This window comes from Talpa europaea (assembly GCF_964194135.1).
Source record: "Talpa europaea genome assembly, chromosome: 8".
NCBI classification, from domain to species: Eukaryota; Metazoa; Chordata; class Mammalia; order Eulipotyphla; family Talpidae; genus Talpa; species Talpa europaea.
Window position 1 is genome coordinate 101,137,367 of NC_140075.1, and position 25,630 is coordinate 101,162,996.

Consider the following 25,630-nt stretch of genomic DNA (forward strand, 5'->3'; position numbering starts at 1 on the left):
AAAGTACCTGGTTATGAATATTGCTGGATTCCACTTTCTCCACTTCAGAGAAAAATTGCATTGCATCTCAGACAGCAGCAATCTCTGGACAAGCCTTTGGTTCATGTGCAAGACCCTGAAAACAACACGAAAGATTTTCCTTAAGTGGAGACAGAACTTGGCCCAGACTCAGGTTGGCCCTGGAGCCCAGGCTTCATTTGCCTTGCAGGCGTTATTTTTCCCACATTATGCAAATTCCCAGGCGGAGACCATTCTTCTTCCCGTCCTCTCCAGGGGTGTGCTGGGCACAAGTTAGCCCCAGACGGTTCTGCTTTCACTTTTGGTTAGGCAGAACTCCATCTGGTGGTATTTGAAGATGAGTGTTTTCTGTGGCTCCTTTTCAAAGTATTCAAAGCAATTTAAAAATACATCATGTTCAGCGATCTGACGAAGAACTAATGTAAGTACTTACTGGGGGACTATTAAAAAAAAAATCTATTGCAACAGATTTGAACCTCCTAACTCTTACTGTCTTGGAAATAGATTTGGATGATTTAAACAGGTTTGCAAAACACGGGGTTACTTCCCCACAGTTGTCATGCTTTTGAGCAGTGACAGTGGTAGCAAACAGTGTGGTTTATCAAAACAGAAGAGCTCAAATTCTTTATTTAATATTAAACAGGAAACTGAAAGTTGGCAACAGCGACGTGGTGGGTAACAGCAAACCTGCTGCTGTGTGGAGCTGTGCCCACACCAGCCATTTTGCCTTGTATTCTGCAAAGACCAAGTTTTCATAAAAAAAGCAACCAAAAAACATGGCCGGTGCAAGCAGGTCCTGGGCAGTAAGGTTTGGAAGCAACCTGGTCCAGCTAGAACCAAAGGAAATTTGGAAGCGAATCATAAACCTCTCCATGAGCTTCTGTGCTTCTGTTTGGCCTTCGTGCAGAACTGTCACTCACCCCGCATGTGCCTCTGCCTGTTCTGTCTGAAGACCTGGGCTTCATCGTGAGGTCAGCCTCCCTTTTCTCGAGAATATAATTTGCTTCTATTTTTAGAGCCTCATGATTGCTGGTAATAACTAATGGAAAAACTCAACAGAGAAATAAATGCGTAACAGCTGTGTCTGCTTAAACTTGATTAAAGGCAGTAAAAAAAAGTAAACAAAAGAATGCATGTGACAATAGACAAGGGAGAGACAAGTGTCCCTCTCCTCCTGAGAAGTTTTGCAGACATAACTCGTTCTGCTTGAGGCCGGCGAGGTCTGTGTTTAAAGTTTACTTTACTGTTTGTCTTGAGCAGGATCCGTGTTGTCGTGAATAATTTATAGCCAGCATGAATGAGCTCATTAGTCACCTTTTCAGACTTTAAATGAGTTTTGTGGTTGTCATTACTCGAGCCTTCTGTTCAGCCGCTGAGCAAAATGACAGTTTGGCAGTTGGCTGCCTTGTCGGGCAGCCTGCGCCCCTCCAGGTCTGCGTGGCTTTTGTATTTCATTGAAACCTTCCCTTTTGATCCCTGGGCTGGCCCCGGGACTCTCACATTTCAGATGCCTTTTGCACCCCGAGTTTAAATGAGAAGTTCTTCACGAATTAAAAAAATCTTTCACTTGCGCCTGCCAGAGAGAGCGAAGTAGATGGAAGGAGCTTTTTCCAGCCTCTGCTCTGTATAAGTCCCTTTGTGCTTGGTTTGATATTCAAGTCACTTAAAAGCAGCAAGCTGGGGAGCAGTGGAGCCACTGAACCAGGCACTCAGGAGGTACCAGCATGACAGGCTGGGGGGTGTCATGGAGTTAGGAGGGAAAAGGACTTTCCAGAGGCACTTGGCATTGTTACAGCCCTGAACCCCACCACACAGCACGTGTAGGTGAAGAAACTTACTTGGCAAATCAACCTGGGTCAGATTTCTGGGGTTAGCTCCCAAAACCCACATTTTTCCTACAAACCAGTCAATGAGCTGATCTCTCAGGACCCCGGCCAACACATGGTCCACAGCATTGGGAACGGCCATGACTGTTTTCCCATCTCTATCTCTTCCCAGTCCAGACCATTAAGAGAGCAGACCGTAGCTCTCCTCCTCACTGTGCCCTCGCTGGCTTGCCCAGGAGGCCAGTCCATGGGGAAGATGAGTCCAGGCATGCCAACAGCAGGTAGGATCTCTTTGGCGCAGATGTTGTCATTCATCCCTCCATTTGGACCTGGCCTGGACTGTCTCCAGAGAGCTCTGACACTCCCTGGGATAGCACGCCACAGGAAGTGCAGGCCGCGGTGGCATGCCCACCTTGGCCCTTGGGGGCCTCTGCCGGTACTCGTGGTGCAGGACGCTTGCCTGGGGTGTTTCTGCCAAATGCCTGGACCCCTGCTCTGAGGTCTCTTTGGCATGTACTATAAGCAACAGGCACTAATGGCTGCGTCACCCACGTGGGCAGCACCCCCTTGCGGGATCCATATTGTCAGACAGCTGGCCTTGCACTGTGTGAGGCTTGTAGGAAAGATGCTCAGTATTCCTCTCTGGAAGAAATGCCAACTTAAAAAGGACGCCTGGTTGTTTGGGGGCCAAATCTTTGAAACCAGCCAGAGCTGTGTGATTTTGTGTTCAGAGAAATGAGGTGCTGGAGATGGTACCCACAGAAAAGCTGGAGTCCATTTAGCCACTTCATCTCCACCTCCCACCCTTGCTGACAGTCTGCACTCACCCCTCACCATCCAGGGACCTGTTTTGCTTGCACCCAAATTACAAGATTAAAGTCTCAGCGATGTTATTTATGGACGGAGTAGGGAGGATTTCAAAACAGAAAGTGTTGGTGAACTTCCCTGTCCCATAGACAAGAGACTTCAGATTTGGCCATTGAAATCAGCTGAGTCAGCTGCGAATTGCTGAAAAGGAACTCTGTATGGCAGGGAGAGGTGTGGGGAGTATCTGAATCCATGTGCTGTTTCCCAGAAGGTTTTATCAAATTTGGAGCTTTTACTTTGTTTTAAAAACACAATCTTAAAAGAGAAGCATCGATTGTTTTCTCTCACATCTCTCTGAAAAACTAAAATGAGAGAAGTCACTGCTTGGCAAGGTTCAGACTTTGGCAAACGTAGCCATGAGATTGTGGCGCTTTGTGTGCTCACTGAAGACAGGAAAACAATAAACGCTCTAAAAACTTCAGGGGAAGAAAACGTTGATGATGCTACTTTCATCTGAGGAGCTATACAATACCAGCTTGCGGGGGATTAAAAAAGGGCACTTTTTTCCCAGTTAGTGGTTGCTCTTTTTTGCTCACCACTTGGCCACGTGCTGGGAGCAGCAGAGAAGTTTAAGACAGGCGCCCGGCCTCTAGACACTTTCAATCTGACACTTGGTTTTCTGGTTGATTCATTTTTTTTTTTTAATTGCAAAATTACACCATATTGCTTATGTCCTAGAAGCTGCGCATGTTTTTTTTTTTTTTTTTTTTTTTTTTTTTTTGCAAGCAATACTTTTCATTCAGTTTTGCCGAAGGAATGTCCTTCCTCCTTTATTTCCTAATCCCATGTTCTCCTCTCTTGAGGAAAACCCTCCAAGAAGTATTCTGAGAAGAAGCCAAACGCTCTGGATTGATTGGAAGCTTCCCTTGCTTCCCACCCGGGACATGACTCCAAACTCCAGCCAGAGTGGGTTCAAATCCCAGCCTCATCACTTACCAGCTGTGTGACCTTGCCGTAGTTATTAAATACAGTGATCCACGTTAGATACAGATACAGATTACATATTTTATGAATTGCCACATTTGCTAAAATTTTTTATAACCCCCAAATCAATATCCGGTGCTTTCATGGTCATTCGTGGATAGGTGCAGAGTGAGAAAAAAACACTGAGTCATTTTACAAACACACTGCAGCTGAGGTTGAACAAAGCACGCTTTGCCTTCTTTAGTTCTCATACTGTGAACCGGGGTCCTTCCTGTGGTCTGTTGGGCACCACAATTTTTGTGCTTCTTGTGATTTTGCTGTTTAAAATGAGCACCCGATCTAGTGCTGAAACATTTAGTGTTCCTAATTGTGTGAAGGCTGTGGTTGCTTTATGAAGGAGCTAAGCTTTGTTCAGGAACGAGTTACAGTGCTGTTGGCTGTGAGTTCACATTATTGATACATGTCAAATAAGGTGTCCTAAAATGGACGCAAACACAGATAAATAAGGCCATATATTGCTCAGTTAACAAAAATGTGACCGGCTACTCTCAGGAACCTAACTCTCTGTTTCCTTTTGGAGCAGTGGTTCTGTGTTTGCTAACTCAGTGTTTGTGGTTCTTTCCAGGACACAGCTACCAGGAATAGGGAGCATGCGCTGTCAATGGTGGAGTCTGCTAGATCTGAGAGGCAGCTGCCTCCAGGGCAAGCTCCTACTACAGGGAATATTGGTGGGAAGGCAGGAGATGTATAAGTGGTTCTGGCCATGTGGAGTAACTCAGCTGGGCACAGGTTTCCTATCAGATTAAAAAGATATATATGAAAAAGATGTAACCACATTTGATCACTTATAAGGGTGAGTTGTTATGGGAGATCAACCTGGAAATAGAGCATAAAAACTGCCTCCCATAATTATTTTTTTAAAAGATTTATTTATGCATATAAGAATTGGGGTATAGGCCACAGGTATGGGGGATGAGAGAATTCACCAGAGACAGAGCGGGGAACAGAACAGGCAGATGGACTGAAATGCACTGCTGAGGGAAGCAGTGGGTAAGTCAGGAGAGGTCTGTTGTGCCGTGTGGGTATCTCCCTGGCTGGGGATCAAACTCATGCTGCAGAGGCTGCAGATAGCTTCATAGGTTGCATCTTAACCCCTTGTGCCACCAGGGAGGCCCCCCCATAAATCTTAATTCAAGGGTATTTTCTATCATCTTTGGACCTACGTAAGAGTTGGCGGAGAAAGTTAAATACTCAAAACCTATGAACTGCAAACTTTCCCACAAGCTGATGGTAGCCCTCACCACACAGGCTGTAATACTTGTTCCACTTATTGATTCTGTTGGCTGGGAGAACCAGGCTTTTCTGAAAGGGATCATCTTGTCCCTTCTAGTTGAAAAGATCACAGAATGCTTTAATTTTCCCCAACATATTCCCCCCCCCAACCAACTCTGACTTTGTGAAATGTCTGTAAATTGTCACCCACATAGCATATGAGAATGTGACAGAAAAAGGGAAGCCTTCATTTAAAATGACTACAAAATGCAAATGGAAGGGAAGAAAGAGAACCTGGGCCACCATGGGCCGTGGCCTCGAGCCCCAGTTCGTGATTTTAAACGTCCCCCTAAATACCTTGTTGGACTATTTAGATTTATTCCACACATGCTGATTGAGTGCCTCCCACGTGCAGCGGGCACTGGGGTAACTGCTGAATAAAATTAGGTTCCAGACCTGCTTTCATGGAGCTATTGCCTCGCTGCTAGGGGAAGTTAACAGTCTCGTTTATGGTGGCTCCTTGGGAAAAATTCCTAGAAGTTGGAAATTTCAGTCAATGGCTCCGCTCATGAAATTTTAATTCATTTTGTCAGACGCCTTCCTGAATAGTCGTGCCGAGTCCTGTTTCCAGCCAACATTCATGCCATCATTGGTTATGGTTTTCTTTTTAATGTGTGCCAGCCTTATAGGTGGCATGAGATGCCCCATTTTCTTCCTTTTCATTTCTTTGCTTTTAACTGAGGATGGGCATCTTTTCTTGGGAATACTCCATTTTTGTTTCTTCCTTTTTGAAGTGGCATGATAACTCTTTGGGTGATAACTCTCTTTAGCGTGATAACTCTCTTCTCATTGAAAAGAACCAGTTTAAGAGTTATACATTTAAAGTATTCACCCTTTTCCATCTGTATGGCAAATATTTCTTCTTTGGTTTGTCATTTATCTTGACTTATGCCCTCTGGCACCACACACAAATTTTTAATTGTTATGCAAATATGTCAATGTTTTCTTTTGATTTGTTTCCTTAAGAGAAATGGTGCCAAATGTGAAGGTACTGTTGTGTGCTGTATGCAAATAGTCATTCATTTAATCTTCAACACAACCTATTCATGGGTCTTGCTTATATTCCCCTTCCCTCCACCTTTTTTTGGAAGATGAAGAAACTAGGGAAGAGTATTAAGTACTTGGACCAAGGTTTCTCCAAAAGCAGTAAAGTGAGACTATGAACCTATTCCAGGTTCTTTTTTTGGACCAAGATTTCTCCAAAAGCAGTAAAGTGAGGCTATGAACCGAATCCAGGTTCTTTTTTTTTTTTTTTTTAAGATTTATTTATGCATACAAGAACTGGTACAGGCCAGAGGTGCAGGGGTGAGAGGATTCACCAGACAGAGTACAGAACAGAACAGGCAGATAGACTGAAATACACTGCTGAGGGGAGCAGCGGGCAAGTCAGGAGAGGTCTGCTGCGCCATGTGGGTAGCTCCCTGGTCGGGGACCAAACTCATGCTGCAGTGGCTGCGGTTAGCTTCATAGGTTGTGTCTTAACCCCTTGTGCCACCAGGGAGGCCCGTATTCCAGGTTCTTATGTGAAACCCCATGTAGGTCCCCTCTGGCCTTGGAATTCAGTTTCCTGTGAGGGCGTTTATTTGCAGAGCCTTTATACTCGCTTATAACGTCTCCCCCATCCCTGAGCGCGAGCGCCCAGCCTTTTATTTCTACACACACTACTAGGCCTGGACTAGCTAGATGCTTGGTAAATTCTTGTCGACTGAATGAATTGACTAAATCTGGATTCTGGATCATCAGCTCATCCTTGTGTTTATGCTCCAGAGGACTTGACAGCTTCTCTGTTTCCATTTCGTCCAGCCAGAGACTTGATAGGCTGGGTTTGGCCTTGGCCAGGGCACCTGAGCTAACGAGCTTCACTCCACCAGTTCAAGACTCGCCCTTAGCACACACCCCTTTTTGCCTCCTCAAATAAGTCTCCTGGCTCTGTTCCCTGCTGGAGAAATTCGAATTAAGCCTTTTCCCAGGCTCTGCCCATTAGAACCTGTCATGGAAACAGAATGTACCAGAGGAAATCCCCACGACAGGAAGACCAGAAACTCCAAGCAGTGCTTAACTCAGCCTTGAAACTCACCCAGAGGTGTAGGTTCTCCTACTATGTGGCTGGATCTCTCTCCCATCTGCGAGAAGCGAAGGAAGTGAGGGCTTAATTTTTTCTTTTTTTACACTATTACACATCACATAGCATTCTCATGGGTTATCTCAAAGAGACGTAGTCAACCCATGACTAAGGAATTATCTTTGACCATAATCTTTTCTCTCCTCGTAGACAATCATGGGGCAGGTCCTTTTGGTTCTTCCTTTGAAGGCTCTCGTGCATTCATTTTTCCAGTCTCACTGACTAGTCTCTAAGTCAGTGATTCTCAAAGTATGGTTCACAGAGCAGCAGCAGCTGCACCTGGGAACTGGTTACCTATGTGAATCCTCAGGTCCTCGCCCAGACTTATTGAAGGAGAAACTCTGGGGTGGGGGCCGCAAGCTGCATTTTAATAAGCCCTACAGGCAATTCTGATGCACTCAAGAGTGAGAACCACTGTCCTCATGGAACCCCTGCCTTCATCATTGGAACATTAGTAAAGTACTATAATGGATGCTCATTGTAGAACATTTGGAAAATGTAGACTAGTGTGAAAGATGCTGGAGAAGACGCCATAACACTACCACTCAGAAAAAAACACTATTTTCATTTTTCAGCAGTTTTTCTTAAAAAAAAAGTAAGAAACCATAATCTTTCTTTTCTTTTTTTTTTTTTAAAGATTTATTTATTTTATTTATACAAGCACTGGGTACAGTCAGAAGCGCGGGAGGGTGAGAGAATTCACCAGAGCCAGAGCAGGGAGCAGAGCAGGCAGAAGGACCGAAGTACACTGCTGAGGGGAGCAGCGGGCGGCAGGAGAGGTCTGCGCGCCATGTGGGACCCTCACCCAGTGGCTGGGGATTGAACCGGCGCTGCAGAGGCTGCGGGCAGCTTAGCAACCCAGTGCTCAACCGCTGCGCCACCGGGGAGGCCCTTTATTTTCTTATAGATGGATGATTGCAATGCTTTCTGGGTGGTTCTGCCTGCTTTTCATCTTCCATTTTCTCCTTTCCTCTCCCCAAACTCATCTTGGATCCATGATCCCACCCCTCCTTTTTTGAGATGTAGGTGCACAATATATTGAGTTGATATAGGTGCACAATATATTTTAGGTGCACAATATATTGATTTGATACATGTGTAGTGCAGTACCGTGGCTTCTGTGGCTTTCGCTAACACCTCAGGCTCATAATGATCATTTCTGCCTGTGTTGGGAACATTTAAGTTCTAGTCACTTAGCAAATTGAGCCTTAATTAATTAATTTATTTTTAAAGATTTATTTATTTATGCACACAAGAACTAGGGTACAGGCCAGTGGTGTGGAAGTGAGCGGATTCACCAGAGACAGAGCAGGGATCAGAACAGGCAGACTGACTGAAAATACACTGCTGAGGGGAGCAGTGGGAGAGTCAGGAGAGGTCTGCTGCGCCTTGTGGGTCAGCTCCCTGGCTACTGATAGCTTCATAGGTTGCTTCTCAACCCCTTGCATCACCAGGGAGGCCCGCAAGTTGAACCTTTATAATAGTTTTGTTGTCTGTGAGTGTACAAGGCCTCTGGAACATGTTTTTTTTGCTAGTTGCAAGCCCTTCTACTTTCATTCGTTTGTTCTTTCTTGCATATTTCTGACAGTGCAACTTCTTGACTAAAAAATATTCCTAGTTCCTTTCCCCCCTGAATTAGTACATATAAACCGTGCACTCAGCATTTAAGGAGTTTTGTGATATGTGTTTCTACTTATCCATTTATATGCATGCTCCATGGGAACAAAAACTGGGTATCTCTGGCACCAACGCAGCACCATGCACTTGGTGGGTACTTGGTAAACATTTGCTCAATGAACCAGCACAGCTTTGAACACAATCGAGTCATATTTGATAAATCTGTTTGTGTTCATTCTTTTCTCCTACGTGGAATAGCAGTTTCGTGTTGTGGTGCTTTCTTCAAATGCACATGTCTGGGACCCTTCCCGGGAGACTCTAATCCATTAAAGGTGGCTTCCCAACTCAGATCCAGAATCTGCCTTCCCCATTTCCACAAGCCAAACACCAGCCAAACACATCTGTATTAGATATCCTCCTTCCAAAGTCACCTCCCCTCCCTTCTGTTCCCAGGCCTGTTGTGCTGGATGGTGCCACCTGCCCCTTGCCTTAGCTGTTGGGAGGCGTGGGCTGAAGGGAGAGGTCATCTGACTTAGGCTAAGCCAATTGGACCGTTTCCCTGAGAATCTGAATTACTAGGGGAAGACTGAAGATGAAGGTGGTCGTGCTGACCGTCAGAAGGTCTTTGAACTTGGCACAGGCAGCAGTGAGTGGTCATAAGTGAGCGGAGGAAGCCAACCTGAGAAAGGAAGAGAGAGAGGGAAAGAGGGCTGGGGAAAAAACTGCCTGGTGACTCTCAAGCGGCACAGCCCTGCAGTGCCGCCCTTCCCAGGCTGACTGAGTTTCCCCCACCCCCTCCATGCGTCCTTTTCCCTGGGGTCAGCTTGGAAGGATCCCCGAGGAGACCGTCTTTCCAGGCCTGTCCCAGATGCCTCACCCTATGTGCAAGTCCCTTGCATCTTCTGTTTGCATGGTCTCCCTCTGCTCATCTGTTCAGAGGTTACTGTCTCAAGGGGGATCATGGGACTTTACACTGAACTATCCATAAAAAAAAAAATCATATTTATGGTCAATTAACCAATGATGGGGAAAGGCTTTAATATTCTAGGGCAGAGAAACATTGGCGAAGAACGCACAAAAATCCAAAGGGAGTGGCATTCCTTTCGACCGAACAGGAAGCTGAGGCCCCATACCGATGAGGGACTGACGGCTGGAGTACGGGTCCCCTTTTCCAGGATACTTCTGTGTTCTCTGGCCCAGGCCCAGATGGGGCTGCAGAATGACTGTATGAAGTCCCCAGTTAGGAAATAAGTGTCCAAAGTGAGTAGGGCACACACGGGGGTCTGCTGTCAAGTATGTTTTACAAAGCAATGGTTTCTACAGTTGCACTGTTTTTTTTTTTTTTTTTTTTTTTTTTGAGACTCTCTGGGGCTAATTCACAGAAGCACTTTCTGAAAGCTGAAGAGGGCAAGAGAACAAGGTTGTTCTCTTAACAATCTGTCTTAACAATCTGTCCCTGCATCCTTTTGTCAGGGAGCATGTCCTGGAGCTGGGGTGCTAGGGAATCACAAGGTGAAAAGCCCATGCTAGGCTTCCTGTGGCTTTCAGCAACCGTCTGGATCCCCCATTTCAGACAGACATGCTTACCCTGCTCTCCACAGCAGGCTGGGTTGGTCCGCCACTTCCTCTTCAGGCTGACACCTCACACCTCTGCTGCACTTGTAATGGGGGAGAGAAATTAAGAAACAGGTTTCAGACTGGAAGAAACCAGAAACAAGCTGAGGGAAAGAAAGGCAAGCTCATCAAAGGCGCTTACCTCCCCACACCCTACTCTCTGCTTGGGGCTTCTCTTGGCCCCAGGCTTGCTTGTCTTTAAGTTTTGTTCATTTGGTTCAGATGTTGGAGGCTAGCAGCTTGCATGGAAAGCTTAAGTGATAAGTTCCATGTGCAGTAACCTTCAGCTTACAGCCCCTCATTTTGTACTCTGAGAAAGGAAAGAATAGGTAAAAGTAACACGCCACCACCTCTACTTCATGTAAAGAGATTTCTAGCTTGGGTGTAAGTGTCCTTGGGGTAGGGAGGGTGAGGAGCTGGTGGTGAAAGGGAATTATTTCTTCCTCTCTAGGCCAGAAAGGGGCTTGGACAAAGGCTTCTCCTTCCTTGGATGGGAGATTCAGCACCCTCAACTGATTGGCCAGTGGAGGGGTGATGTTAGACTGAACGCTTGTCCTGCCGTGTTACCAGCAGTGACCCTTAACATCCCTGGGTTGAGCAGAAGATGTAGTGTCTTTCCTACCTCACACCTTTCGCATATTGACTTTGGCTAGGTCACACCAAGTGCTCAGTAATTAAAGGGGTGGGGCTGATGACCTCAGGCTGCCCTTGGGCCTCCACCCCAGAATCTTGTGCTGGTTGGGATTTTTGATGGGACTGGTAGGATGAGTCTGCAGGGGCAGCCTTGCTGCAGACTTGCCACCCACCATCTTGAAACTCTGTTGGGGGAATGATTCTCAATTGGTTGGGGTTTCCTTGTTATTTGCAATTAAAGTAATTTCAGAAGCCCTGTGCGTTCCCCATCTCCCTCTTCCTCCCCTGGCCCCTTCATTGGCTAGGTTATAAGGTGTTATCAGCTGGCTGGGGTTCTGAGGGAGTGCACACCCCACACTGCTCTTCTGCAGATTTCAGATAACTCCAAAGGGCCTGTCCATTGATTCTGGTGGGTCCCAGGAGGGGTGGGGCGGACTGGGAGTGGTGTGCAGTCACGTTCATTTGTGTCACCAGGAGGGCGTCCTGCTGGACTCTCCTTCCATCTGCTCCTAAGGCAGCTGCTGCTTGGTGCGGCTCCAGCAGGGGGTGGCCAGTCTTTGGAGGCCCCTAAAGACTTGGCGTGGTGGCTGGACGACGCAGCAAATTGTCCAGAGCTCAAAATGTGAAGGATGTGAGATTTGTCTCGCTGGGGCGCACAAGTCTTGTGTTGACCACAGCCCACTGGAGAGGCTCCTGGCGCGTGGCCTTTAGGACGGGCCTCTTGCTCCGTACTGGCCACCCTCCCTGTCTTGGCAGACAGGTGCCCGCAGATGACACCTGGGCCGACCACCTGAGCAGGAGCCTGTGGTGTCTTTGTGCCTTTCCTCCCGGAGGGCGTGCGGGGTCGGCGGCCCTTGGAGTCCGGCCCCGACTCGGTCTTTGGAGAGGAGCAGAGAGGAGCGGAGTCTAGTCTCTTCTCCCCCTTGCAAGCCTGGCCCGCATCGTAATTCTTTTTATTTTTACTTTCGAGCCTTGTAAGGCAGGCGGCGGGCGGTAGGCGCGTTCTGGCGACACGCTGGCAGCTGCGCAGCGCCGGGCCGCCGCCGGGGCCGGAGCGCAGGGAAGGCGCAGGCCGCACCGCGCCCGCCGCCCGCCCCGCCGCCCCGCCGGCCCGGGTTGGGGCCCGCGGGTCACCAGCGTCCGCGGCGCGCGGAGGGCCAGTCCCGGCGGGTCTCCGGCCGGGCCGCGCTCGCGCCTGGGGAGCGCCGGGGCGCGGGGCGCGGGGCCGCTCGCGGCGAGGGGGCGCGGGCCGGGGCTGCCTGGCGGGCCCGCGCCGGGCGCCCCAGGCCGCCGGCGGCCCGGCCCACGTTTTCCCTCTCTCCGACTCCCTCCGCCCCCCGCGCGCCCCTCCCTCCCGCCCGCCCGCCCCGCGCTTCCCCTCCTCCTGCCTGGTCATGTGTCGCCTTTTTTTGTTTGCAGTGGAAACAATTTCTCGCCGCTCGGCGCGCCCCGGCCCGACGCGCCGCGGCGGAGGCGAGCGGGAGGCGGGACGGGGCGGGGAGAGCGGCGGGGCCGGCGGGAGGACGCGCGGCGCGCCCGGCGGAGCCGCAGGTCCCATGCCGCGCCGCGACCCCCGCGCCCCTGCCGCCCGCGCCCGCGCCCGCGGCCGCCCCCCGCCGCCCGCCGCCCCGCGCCCGCCGCGCCGCGCCCGCGCGTCCTCAGCCGGGCCCGCAGGCCATGCCCGCTGGGCGCCCTCGAAAGTTTGTGGCTCGCGCTGAAGGGCAGCGGCGCCCCGCGCCCCGCTCCGGCCAGGTGAGTTCGCGCCCTGCTCCCGCCGGCGCCCGAGTGCAAGTGGGGTGCCCCGGGGCGGGGCGCGCGTCCCGAGCCGTCCCGGGGGCGAGCTCGGGCTCCGGGCGGACGGCGACTCCGCGGGTCCCGGGGGGAGCGTGCCGGGCGGGGGGCCCGGGGAGAGGCGGGCGCCCCGCGCCGGGAAGTTGCGGGGTCCGGAGTTTCCTGTCCCGACGTGCGCGCTGCTGCCCGGGGCCGCGGGGTCCGAAGCGACGCCCGGGAGCACGGAGTTGGCATTGTCCGCCGAGGACCGGGTCCCCGCGGCCGCGGGCCGAGGGAGCGGGGGCCGATCGCGGGGGCACCCCGAGATGGGGTGCGGGCTCCTAACAAAGATCCCCCCACCCCGAGCTGGGCTGGCTCGGCACCCGAAGTGAGCGTCTCCAGAGGCCCGACCCCTCCTCGCCCCAGCCCGCTTCGGAGCCCTCCCGGGGCCCTGCAGAAGTTGGGGGACGGAGGGCTTTTACCGATGTGTTTTTAAGGCTCGCGGCGGCGCGGCCAATAAAAGGTTTATGACATCTGACCGGCAGTGGAGGTATGCGGGCTCCCCGCGCCCTGCGCTGGGAGAGGAGCAGTTTCCCCGTCGCCCGGCAACGCCGCTGATTGACGCGGGATGCAGCCAATCGCCGCTCCCGCAGGTCCCCTTGAAATGTTTTTGACAAGTACAGTAGCCCCGAGTGGGGCGCGTGCACGTGCGCGCGCGCCCGCGAGCAGCGGGGATCCGGCCCCCCCCCCCAGACTCGCCCCTGCCTTGCTCCGCCGGAGGAGGATTTCTCAACTTTTTAAAGTTCACCCTGAACATCTGTGCAGAGCTGGGCCAGCAACGTCTTTGTCAGTTTTTTGGAGACCTGATAGCGGGCGAGAAACTCGCTTTCCTGCTGAATTGTCTCTGTTAAAAAGCAAACAAGACAACAAAACACAGCAAGGGGAACAAAACAAAAAGAGGGGGTGTGGGTGAGGCGGCGCTGGTGGGGGGGTGTGGGGTGGGGGGGAAGCATAAGCCATACAGATAGAAAAGTTGTAAGGTCACCACTGATTGTCTGGTGGAGCAACCTATTGGCAGCAGATTAAAAATGTTTGCTCAACTGCAGACTCACATGCTCCAGATTCGCTTTTCCCCCATCTGAAATAGAAGGAAAATGGATTTGGCGAATTGTGCAGTTAGAGTATAATAATGGAAAACTCCTCGGCGGTGGTTTCTGGGAACTGTTTTTGAACATGGGACTGCAGTGATCTGCCGCTTTTGATACTGTTACTATAAAATGCGGTTTATAGGGATGTTGTTAACAGTGGGAGGGCAGAGGGGAAGGACACAAAGCAGACAAGTGATCCCAGGGTGCTGAGGCTCCCTAGCCCTCTCTTCTTGACAGTGCCTTTTTTTTTTTTTTTTAAATAATACCATATTGCTGGCAATGTTTGTTTAAAACAAAAGAAAACATGGAGAATAGCGTGTTAGTTCCTTTGGGAAGCGACTGACAAATAAGCAAATTAAAAAGAAAGAGAGCAGCATGTTGTCATAGCAACAGTGCAATTAAATTACTTTACTGTCAGCCATGATATAATTTTCCTGTTTGGAAGCTCAGGAGACATAAAACTTTCATCTGGAGCTGAAGTTGACTCCGGTGGCTGGGTAGTTGTTCTCTTTCGTATTGTGGTATTTGGATAGTCCTGGTTATCAGAAAATTAGGTTTTGTGTTGGGATCAGAGGAAACTTTGTGGGAGATGGTCTTTGAACTGTCCATCAAGAAGGTAAAAGTAATGTCAGGCTGGTTGCTGTCATATCCCCAATCTAAAGGCCCTAGCTTATTCTTTAAAAGGCATCATGTGCTATTAGAAAGAAATACTCCCCGGGGATGACTGGCAGGTGTCTGAACTGCCCTGCCTTTGTGGGAACTAGATACCCTGTCAAAGTTTTCTCTTGTAGCAGGGTTTCTCACTGTAGTTCTAGACCTCTGCCTTCAGACTTCTCTCTGCAGCTGTTTACCTCCCTTGTGGAAGAGGGAGAGAGAGCACTGCCTTTCCCCAGAACTCTTGACTGGCTCTAGAGTGCCCCATGTTATGCTTTCTAGAATCCCCTTCTAGAGCCTCTCAGCTGAAGTAGTGGTTATTTTAGGCATGGCCTTAATGGACATTTAGAATGATGACATCTTTGCTTTTGATGTGTTCATTCTTTTTTCCCCCTTAGATTGCTTGATCTTATTCAAGGCAGGGAAATAAAATAGACGCTCACTTCTTAAATGAAGCACATTGTTCGAGCTCCACAGACGGAGATGGGAGTCCTCTGATTATCTTCACTGTTCTTTCTGTCTTACACGAGATCCAGAGGGTGAACATGCTTTGTATCTGTCCGCATGTCATTCTGTTTGTGGACTCGCCACCTTCTTTTTTTTCTTTTCTCCTCAGATAATTTGCTCCCTGTACTAGGTCATTGATAAAAATGGGTTGGGGGTGGTGACAGAACAGAAATCTGTAGCAATTTTTGTTGAATTTTGTTGCCTTCCTGTCCTGAAGCTACCCAGTCCCTCTCCTGACTTTTTCCATTAATTCCACTTCGGTCCCTCTCCTGACTTTTTCCATTAATTCCACTTCAGTTGATGACTTGTCTTTACAGTCCCATCCATCGATGTGTTTCCTGAACTTACTTTTTGTCTGGATTGCAGGGACCCAGTAAAGTTAAACGTACTCCTTTTTCCAGTCAAATCCACAAAATTCCTTGTTTGCTCTTTTTTGACTGGCCAGTGGTAATTAAGTTGCAGTTTTCAGTTATGACTTGTGGAAGGAAAAAAAAAAATCAAAGAAAACACTAAACAAACACTAAAACCAAGTCATACACTCTGTGGCCACAGTTTTAATTTCGAGTCAGATCTGACATTTTTGTTATGGAAACAGCTGAGCTTAATCGGAAACAACCAACATTACACTTACAAGTTTTTCTGTGGTCTTTTTTTTTTTTTTTTTTTTTTTTGAGAAGGACAGTGAGACCTATAATAGGGACAGGAGCTCTGCATTGTGCTTAGTTTGTTGTGTGATCTGGAAGCATATGAATTTTACATGTGTGTTTATACATGTATTGTAGGGAAACCAAGGTATAAGAAATAATGGATTTTCCAAAGTCACCATCTTTCCCTGAGCCAGGAAGACAACTGCTGGAATTGCCAGTCCTCTTGATGATGTGTTTGCACATTATCGGTGCTGATCTATTTCCAGTCTTGTGGGGTTGAAGGGTGACAAGTCACTGTAGTATCAAAAGCTTGGGGACCAACGTGACTGATTTAGGTACATCTCTATGAAGTGGGGTTGTGGGTTGGTGTTGCTCAGTGTGGCTGCCATGAGATGGGGTTCCTCTGTGATGGGGGGAGGCCGGACAACTAGGAGAACACATCTGCCTTTCTGTTTAGAGATTGCCCTGCTCATCTTTTCTCTGTACTGTGTTTCCCAGGAGCCTTCACGTAAATGGGTCCAGTCATGCCTCCCAGTAAGAAGCCAGAAAGCTCAGGAATTAGTGTCTCCAGTGGGCTGAGTCAGTGTTACCGGGGCAGCAGTTTCTCCAAGGCCCTTCAGGAAGACGATGACCTCGACTTTTCTCTGCCTGACATCCGATTAGAAGAGGGGGCCATGGAAGATGAAGAGCTGACCAACCTGAACTGGCTGCACGAGAGTAAGAACTTGCTGAAGAGCTTCGGGGAGTCTGTCCTGAGGAGTGTGAGCCCCGTGCAGGACCTGGATGATGACACCCCCCCGTCCCCCGCCCACTCTGACATGCCCTACGATGCCAGGCAGAACCCCAACTGCAAACCCCCCTACTCTTTTAGCTGCCTCATATTTATGGCCATCGAGGACTCTCCAACCAAGCGCCTGCCGGTAAAGGATATCTATAACTGGATCTTGGAACATTTTCCTTATTTTGCAAATGCACCTACTGGGTGGAAAAACTCAGTGAGACATAATTTGTCATTGAATAAGTGTTTTAAGAAGGTGGACAAAGAGAGGAGTCAGGTAAGCCTTTGTGTCTGGAGCTCAAGGTTTTCTGTTTTAAATTTGTCAATGTCCTTCATTAAAAAATGTTCAGGGATGTAAATTCATCACACTTGAAGGTGCAGTTATTAACAGCTAATTTTATTTCGTTCATTTGCGTAGTTGTAAAGAACTTTCTTTCCCCTAAGCTTGTATTAGGTGAATCCTGTTTTTGGAGTTTGGGCTGCAAGGAGGGTGGGCCTCCCACTGCGGCATCTGATGCACTTTTGCTCCCTTGGTTGGTTCTCAGTGTCATCCCTCCCAGGGGTCGGCTTGCTTTGGTGTTAGTCTAAACAAAGGTCTGTATGGCAAGGGCAGCCGTTAAATACAAAAATATATGTATATGTATTTTAGGAAAATTGCCATCAAATACTAGAGAAAAACGGCATTTTCTTTCTGAACATTGCTTGGCGAAAGGCAGCTTAAGGATTCTGGGATAAGTTGACACTAGTGGGCATTGGGAGGCGGCAGATCGTGCTTATCTGCTCCAAGACCCGACGGATTGTCCAAGTGACTTTCTTGAAATCAGGTGTCTGGACTTTAAGTATCTGGCATCTTGGAAACTCCCTGAGGATGAAAAATTGGCTCAGGGCAAGTTCCTGTTAGAAGCTGACTCTCAAAAGGTGGAATTTTGACTCTAACATTTTAGCTTGAGCTTCCTGGTCTGCTAAAAGGAGATGGCTTGAATAATTTGCTGTATCTTTTGAGGAACAGAATAAGTGCTATAGAAATAAGATTGGCTGTTGGAACTGGGAAACAGAATTGTGATCAAACTTTGAGTTCTGGAAAAGCAAGGCAGCCACAGTTAAAATAAATAGTCCCTGAATGTTCCAGCTACAAAGTTTTCTTGCAACTGAGTTTCCCGGCTTTGTTTTTCTTGTCAATAATGCTGCTGTGTGCATCTGCAGGTCACCCTTTTTGAAGTTCAGGTTTGGGCTCAGGACCACTATTATGTGGGCTCAGCAACTGTGGAGGGCTGGGGTTTTTCATTTCTCTCCAGAATGTTTCAGTTTTCAATAGAATCCTGAGCCCAAGAGAAGTCTGCTTGTCTTTGGCGTGGAAGTGGCAGAGCCATATTTCTCTTTGCTGCCACTGGGCACGTTTGTCTGCAGATGCTGTTTGCCCGCCTTTATGATCACAATGGGGAGCAAGCATGTGGGGGTTGAAGAGGGGTGTTGCCTGGGAAAAAGAAAGATGTGGACCCTGGAGAGCTTTGCCTTTGATCGCTGGTGCGCAGGACACCTGGAGCCAGTGTGCAAAGTGAATATTCACAAGTGGCCCTCCTTCCCCAGGCCCTTATTTTTATGTGGCTATAACATTTGAAGGGCGTTGCCTTTAATCCCGGAGGGGAAGTTCTGTGGCAGTGGAGGAGCCAAGGAGCCAGCTCTTTTCTCCAGGTCTCCACTCTCCCTCCTCCACTACACCTCAGTATCAGCATTTGCAGACTGACCTCTGAACCTGGCTCTGTTGACTGTTGTAAGATCATTCTTTGAACTCAGAGAAAATTGGTTGCTTCCATGTCAAGAACTAAGTCTGTGGTATTAAAAGCCTCTGTGTAAGTAGGTCCTTGTGGTGAGAAATAGACAGTCTTAGAAAGCAATTAGGGTTAGAAAGTAGAGAAGAAAGTGCTGTTCAAAGGTGCCCAAAGTCACATGTCGCTGGTAAAGCTAGGCACAGGGCTTTGAGTTGGGTGTGCGACTGCGACAAGTCACCGCATGCCTGTGCTCGCCGGAGAGGGATTTAGCAAAGGTGCGCTCTGAAATGTCAGCCAGCCCCACTGCACGGTGTCTGAGAGCCTGGGAGGGTTAACCATCAGCCTGGGAGTGACAAGTGGGTGTGTGGGGCTCTCTGGCACAAGCGCCGTCTCCCCTTTGACCACCCCCCCCACATCATGTTTTCCAGGGGTGAAGGTTGTCATTCCACACATATCGCCTGTTGAAAGGGAGTGGTTTTAAGACTTGAGATTGTTAATCTTGTGAAACGCTGTTCTGGCTTCCTCGCCAAACTGACCTGTATTGGCATGTTTCTGATCAAGTGCCAGTCAGCTTTGTGGTTGGGAATTTGTTCCCAGTGTTTGTGATGCTGTGAGAGCAAAGCAAAGAGTGTGAGTTTCCCCTTTTTCTCCTTTTTTCCTTGGGTTACTCTAGAGCTAGCTGGTGGCTGCTCTGAGAAGTGTAGACTCCCAGTTACTTCCAGGTACTCTTAGATACCCCCAGTGACTCTCGGGTGCTTGCAGGTACTTCCAGATGCTCCTAGATGCTCTCATGTACTCTCAGGTGCTTCCAGGTACTTCCAGATGCTCCTAGGTGTTCCCTGGGACTCTTAAGTGATCCCAAGTCTTCACGGATGCTCCCAGGTGATCCCAGATATTCTCATGTGCTTTCATGAACTCTCACGTGCTTCCAGGTACTCCCAGATACTCCCAGGAACTTCTAGGTGCTCCCAGGTACCCCCAGGACAGTGAACTTGGCCCGTGTATTTGGGGTTTTCTAGTACGGCTAGCTGAGTAAAGGGGAAAGCATTTTCCCTTGGGCTCCACAGGTAAGTTGTTTTTTCCTGGGGGATTTTACTTGGCGATAGCTCCCACACTCAGGTTTGGCCTCAGCACAATGACTAAATGTGCCTAATGTTTATGAGAAATGTTAGCAAAAGGAGACAGTGGGAGCCTTGCAAACTGTATTCATAGGATTGGCCACTCCACTTAGTTTTCTTTTAAAAGTGTTGAGCCCAGTTTTGAACTTGACAGAACTGTGAGAACGCAGGGTGCTCTGATCCTAGTCCTGAGGGGCTGGAACACCTTCCCTGCTGACACCTGTTTGGATGGGGTGCCCAGTGAGAGCGCACTTGATTGCATCAGAATCACCTGTGGCACTTAAAACAATTACCATTTTTTGCCCCTGGAGATTTGGATTCTGTAGGTTGGAGGTGGGTTGGGGAAAATTGGTAGTTCTGATAAGCTTCATAGTTATGTCTGACTCGCAGCCAGATTTGCGAGTCCCTGAACTAGATGCCCTCTTGGGCTCTTTCCAACACTGAGATTTCATCAAGAACATGTTCTTATGAATGAGTAGTCTGGAGAGCATAGACGGTTCTGCTTTCATTTTATCTTTTTCATTTTCCATTTTATCCTGTATAGGACTTTAGAAGATAGTTGTATTTTTTAGCCATGGAAATTTTCAAAACTACACAGTAGAGAAAATGAGTCTATGTGCCCATCACATCCAGATTTAATGTGCACAAGGGGTCTCTGGCTTCATTCATTTTGTTGTTGCTGTTGCTTAGTATTTTGAAGCAAATCCTAGACATCATGCCATTTTATCCCACGTATTTCCATGTGTATGAATAAGAATAACACACAGTTTCTTACATCACCACAGTGTCACCCCTAACAAAATGAACAGTTCTTTGATATTGCTTAATACTAGGTTCCTATTTGATGTCCCTGACAGTTTACAAAATATTTGCTTGTGTTGAGATTCAAACGTGGTTGCATTGCATTGGGTTGTTGTATTTCTTCTTTGTGTTTTCATCCTTAGCAGACCTACTTCTTCCCACTTTATTGTGCCCTTCCTCCTGAAAGAGACCAGTGCTTCCGGCTAGAGAGTGGAAGGAAGTGCTAGCAGCTAGATCACGTTCTGGCTCCTTGCCCCACCCCAACACCAAGAATACCTTATAGTGCATCTTGAATCTTCCCACATCAGGAAGACTGGATGACCCACTCCTGGGGTAGATGCTGAGGTTAAGCCTTGGGTTTGTGTGGGGTCAGCTGCTCCTTCCTTTGTGAAGTTACCCATCAGCCTTTCATCTCATAGTTTCATCTATTGGTGACCCTTGCCTGAATCAATAAAGATACAGTTGAGAAGTCTGGGAGTACGTGTTATACCTCCCCAACACAGATTGTATTTCTGACTGTAAGATTGGAGTGTAGTCATCTCTCTGGGTCCTTGTAAAAGAGAAGTAAATGCAGTTGTTTTCAGAGACTGGATTGTCATGGTTTTGGTTGGTATGTTTCTGTCTTTGTGCTTTTTCTTGACTTCCCCTCTTACCACTTTAACAAAACACATTGTTGTCATAAGAGGACTTTTAAGGGAAACACTGTACAAAAGGATATTTGTGGTATCCAGGCCTGAGTGCTTAAATGTAATTTTAGCTTATAAATAAAGGCAGCTTTCTTGGTTGAAAAATGGCTGGATTGGAAGCTTGGACACCAGCTCTCGCCTTGCTGCTAGGGTACCTGGCTGTCTTGGCTTGCGTTTGCCCACATGAAAGAAGCAGGCATTCGTAGTTGCTTGGTGCTTCTTAATGGGGGTCTTTGTTGTCAGAGACTCAGCAGACAGTCTGAAATTAGTGACAGTAGGTCATGTGACTGCAGATTGCGCTTTCCTAGAGGAGCTCAAGATTTTGTTTGTTTAAGTTTTAGATTCTTAATGGTACCTGTGACCCAGGAAAGGTGAAGAGCCACTGCTGCTTTATAATTGCGGTGGTGGACATAATGTGCAGTACTTCTGTGTTTTCCATATGCACCATCTCAATTCTTCCTCACTACAGTCCTTCTTTTCCTTCTTTAAATTGATGTGGAATTAAACTCAGAGTGGTCACGTACCTTGCTGGAGGTCACACAGCAGAACAGGAATTCACCCTTACTCTCCCCATGCTGAAGGGCATGCTTTAATCCTGGTGCTTGATCATACTTCTCAGTACAGATGTCCCCCTTATCTGCTGTTTTGCTTCCTACAGTCTCAGTTACCCTAGTTAACCATGGCCTGAAAATACATTATACACAATAAGATATTTTGAGAGAAGACCACATTCATAAAGCTTTCATTGCAGCGTAGTGTTATAATTGTCCTCTCTTATTCTTAGTAATTGCTGTTAATCTCTTACTGTGTTTAATTTATAAATTGTCTTTACCATGGATGTATATGTGTAGGAGAAACATAGTCTATAAAGGATTTGCTACTATACCCAGTTTCAAGGATCCGCTGGGGGTTTTGGAATGAATCTCCTGGGCATGGTGGGGGGAGGGGGGAGAGGGAAAAGAGGGAAGGGGGGGTGAGCACCATGTAGGGGCCTGCAGGTGATTTCTATGGGCTTCCTCAAAATAGTCTACAAACATGACTTAAAGGGGACTAAAGTAACCCAAATAAACTTGGGGGTATAAGAATTTACTTGGGGGTACGAGATGGAGAAGGAGATTTCTCTTTCATGAGAATTTTTGTGCTGGGCTGAATCCAGTCTTCGTCAGCAAACAGAAAGCTGCCTCGTTTGCATGAAACATGTGGCCCCCTCTCAGTTTCTGCTTTCCAGGCCCTGACCCTGGCCCCCTGTCTCTGGGCTTCCTGCACAGAGATGGGGCCCAAGTTCAGAGCCTCCTTTCCTGCATAGACGCTTCTGCTGCAGGTGTCCCCTCCACTTCCTGCCCCCTTGATCTTCGATTTTTCTGTCCTGGTATGTAGAATGTCTTCACAGGCAGTCTCGTAGACGGTAGCCCCTCTTTGGTGGCAGCACCCATCCCCTACCACATGCCAGTTATCTCTAGTTCCCTCCTCTTGGTGGTGTACACAGATTCGAGAGCCTTTTTCTTTTTCATGACCTCTTTAGCAGACGCATGTGATTGATGTTCATTTTAGGAAGAAGAGATGACTTATTTATTTATATATTTATTTTGGATAAGCAGTGCTCTTGGAATGACTGTGTGGTGGTCCTGATCGCTGCGTTCCTAAACGTGAGAGCAGTGACGGGTGGTGAGCCAGGCAGAATGGGGAAGAGGTGGCTGGGCCTCTTCTGTGGTCCCTGGGGCAGGTGGGGGTCCTGAACCTCCTGAGCCGTCACACACAGCAGCCGGGACACAGCCTCTCTCTCACTGTGCTCATGGCCTGGCAGGCTGCTTCCTGGGGTAGTGGCACAGGCTGCACCCTCTCAGAAGCATGAGAATTTACATGCAATTCTGGAGGGCCTGCATAAACACACCCCCATGTCCCAGGCCCCCTGGATTAGGAAGCTTTTCACACCAACATCCTATCTTCCCTCGAGGTCCTGAGTACCACCCCCTGGCATGCTATCCTACCCACCCTGCGCTGGTTCATCCTTTCAGGTGCTGCTTCTTCCTGATTCTTCCAGGCCTGAGACATCTTCCTTGGGGGAACATTTCTGTTGTCTTGCTCTTGCCAGCTGTTCTTTGTTTATCTGCTCATGCTGTGGGCAGTACTTGCTATACTTACTCCATGAAGTGCAAAAAGGGTTAGAAGGAATGTGTGGTTGCCACAGCCTAGAAAACAGTTGTGGCCCAGGGAGCCCCTACCCACAGAACTTCTGGCCTGTGGGGCTTTCTAGCAGGATCTCTTCCTTCAACACACTCTCCCCATTTTATCTGTTTTCTTTTCCTCACATCATTGCTTCTCTGGCCCTTCCATCTTAAGGGTGCACACTTTTCCAGTTCCTCCAGGGGCTCCCCTGCTGTTGACCTTGATGAGCATCTGTACATGTCTCTGGAGAGCTTGGTTCTTCAGTACCCTGGGCCTCCATGGGTGTATCTGTCCTGGATCTCTCCCCATTAACCGCACAGTGAGTGTTGCCTTCGCTTATGTGGAGCTTTGTGGTATCCTAGTAGATCTTTGAGATTCTTCTTCATTGATGTACTGCCTTGATATCCAACCAGCAAGAAATTGTTCTCAGAACCTCCCCTGTTGTGCTAAAGAGGCTTTGGGATTTCCCTTTGAAATCACTTTAGCTGCAGGATAATTCTCTGCAGTAAATAATATAGGAAGTTGGCACACTGACCTCCTATTTGAAAGTCATGGGCTTTGCTTCCTTCACAAATAGTGATGGGTTGTTTGGATTAATTCATACTCCCTCGCAGCACCTTTGGTCATTGTAATGCTCTAAAGCTTTGGCAAGATGAAGAGAGATTTTGGATTTTTATAGAAAATTCCACTGCCTTATCAATGGGCATTTTTTGGGGACTCAAAACACAAGCTGATATAGATGTGTATATATATATATACCTGCACACACACTTTAGCAGCTAATGTCACATTTGTCTTGATGCAACTTTATTAGCCAGGTCTTTGTGTTACAGATTTGGGTTTCATGACCCCCTTAAGGTATTTTATTTCTATTCTCCATCTTGTCACTTTTAGCTTAATTTGTCTCTTCTCTCAATGAATACCTATTTGATTCAACACTGGCCTCAAGTTTTCAGGCTGTGGGCAATCTCTCATGTGGCTCCCGTGGCTCCTTCCGTAATTAGGAGGCTGTCACTATTTTTTACTTGTAATGTGGGGACAATGGCCCTTTGCTTGTTGGTTAGTTTATTCAGTGGAATTACTTGGTGATGTCAAAGATTCAAATAAAAAGTAGGATTTGGCTCTTGCCTTTTAGGATCTTACATCCCAGGGCAACAAAGCATCACATGGAATAAAAAAAAAAAAAAAAAAGACCACAAGGGCAGCTAATAGGCCAGGTGGAGAAGTGGGCAGGCCATTCCCGCTTAGTCAGGGAAGTGTCCCTTCCCCAACAAGGGGCGGGGCTTTTGGAGCGGAGATAAAAGACAGCAGCAGCACAGCGGCTCAAGTTTGGAATATTCCCAGTGGGAGGGAGTGCTTGAGTATGTTGTTAACAAAGCATCCTTGTGGTGTGGGATGAGCACGAGACCTGCACGAATGGATTCAGTATGATGAGATTTGACTGTTTATTATAGAAAATCCAAATAACTATGAGTTACACCATCTAGAAGTATGTTGCCTGTCATATAAAGTAAGTCTTGAGGAACTGGACAGAAGTCCACATTCCATCTGTCTGGCTGTGCCTCTTTTCTCAGTGCTCTGCTGCTGGCTTCCATCCTGAAGTCTTCTCTTGGTCCAGGCTGTCACCAAGTAGCATACTCTTGGTTCAGGAAGCAGGAAAGGGTGCGCAGGGGAGCACCCAAGGGGGTTGTTGAATTAATAATTTTAAGGATCTTTTCCAGAAACCCCACATTCTGCTTCCATTGTATTGGCCAGAACCTAGTCATAGGGTCTCTCTTGGCTACAAGGAATGCTGGGAAATACAGTCTTTTGGTGGGGTCCATTGCAGTCCCGAATGTTGGTTCTGTCACTAAGCAAGCATGGGATTTTCTGTTCTAGATGCTTAGGAGATGGACGTTGCTTGACCCAAGGGTTGTATTGGGAGCTGTATCAGAGAGAGAAGGTGGTCAGGTGGTGTAAATAGAATGAAGAGTTGGTGGAAGAGCTGGGATGGATGCTAAGGGAAAACTTTCAGTTGCTTTAGTAATTTAAGTAAAGTTGAGATGGCGACCCACTTTTTATTTTATTTAACACTTCCAGTTAACCAAAGGTTTGCTTCAAGATATTATGACTAAATTAAATTTCATTTAATATCTTCAAAAGCAGTAACTGGATAGACATGATGGTGGAGTCCTGGGCATAGATGTGTGAAGATAGAGGGAGTATGAAGTTGATATTTGCTGTGTGAGGTGACGGTTCCTGGAGCAGAATAAAGTCTGATTTGTGTGTGCATGCACGGGCAGCCGTGTGCACACTTGTATGAGTACCTGTGCTTGTGAACTCAGCAGGAGCCCAGTAAACACAGACGAAATACCAGGGCTGGTCTCAGGGGAAAGGCACTCCAATTACCCTTCCTTCTCTTCTCTTCATCCCCACAGGGTGTGTGTGGGATTCCCTTCTGGGCTCGGGGGCACCCAGGTCAGGGTTGCCTTCTTTTCACTGAGCTCTGTGAAGCGCCTTTAGCAAGCTATGCTTGTCTCCTCTAGGATGTAACTAATGTCATCAGACAGAAAATAGCCAGCTACAGAACAATTGTATGTACATTGTATTTAGAAAAAAGGCCAGGTCATGTGGGTGCTGAACCAGTCATGCCC

At 48.0% G+C, this 25,630-nt stretch overlaps 1 protein-coding gene across 2 annotated transcripts in view; it reads left to right on the forward strand.

The window, feature by feature from the left end:
• Positions 1-16,191: 16,191 nt before the first annotated feature.
• The window catches only part of FOXN3 (forkhead box N3), a gene marked incomplete at its 5' end in the record, with an annotated part of 204,506 nt that continues 195,067 nt past the window's right edge, over positions 16,192-25,630 (forward strand). For both annotated transcript variants that reach the window (XM_084240662.1, XM_084240663.1), the window contains one exon: positions 16,192-16,734. In XM_084240662.1, the coding sequence (XP_084096788.1) occupies positions 16,192-16,734 (543 nt within the window). The remainder of the gene's footprint in view (positions 16,735-25,630) is intronic.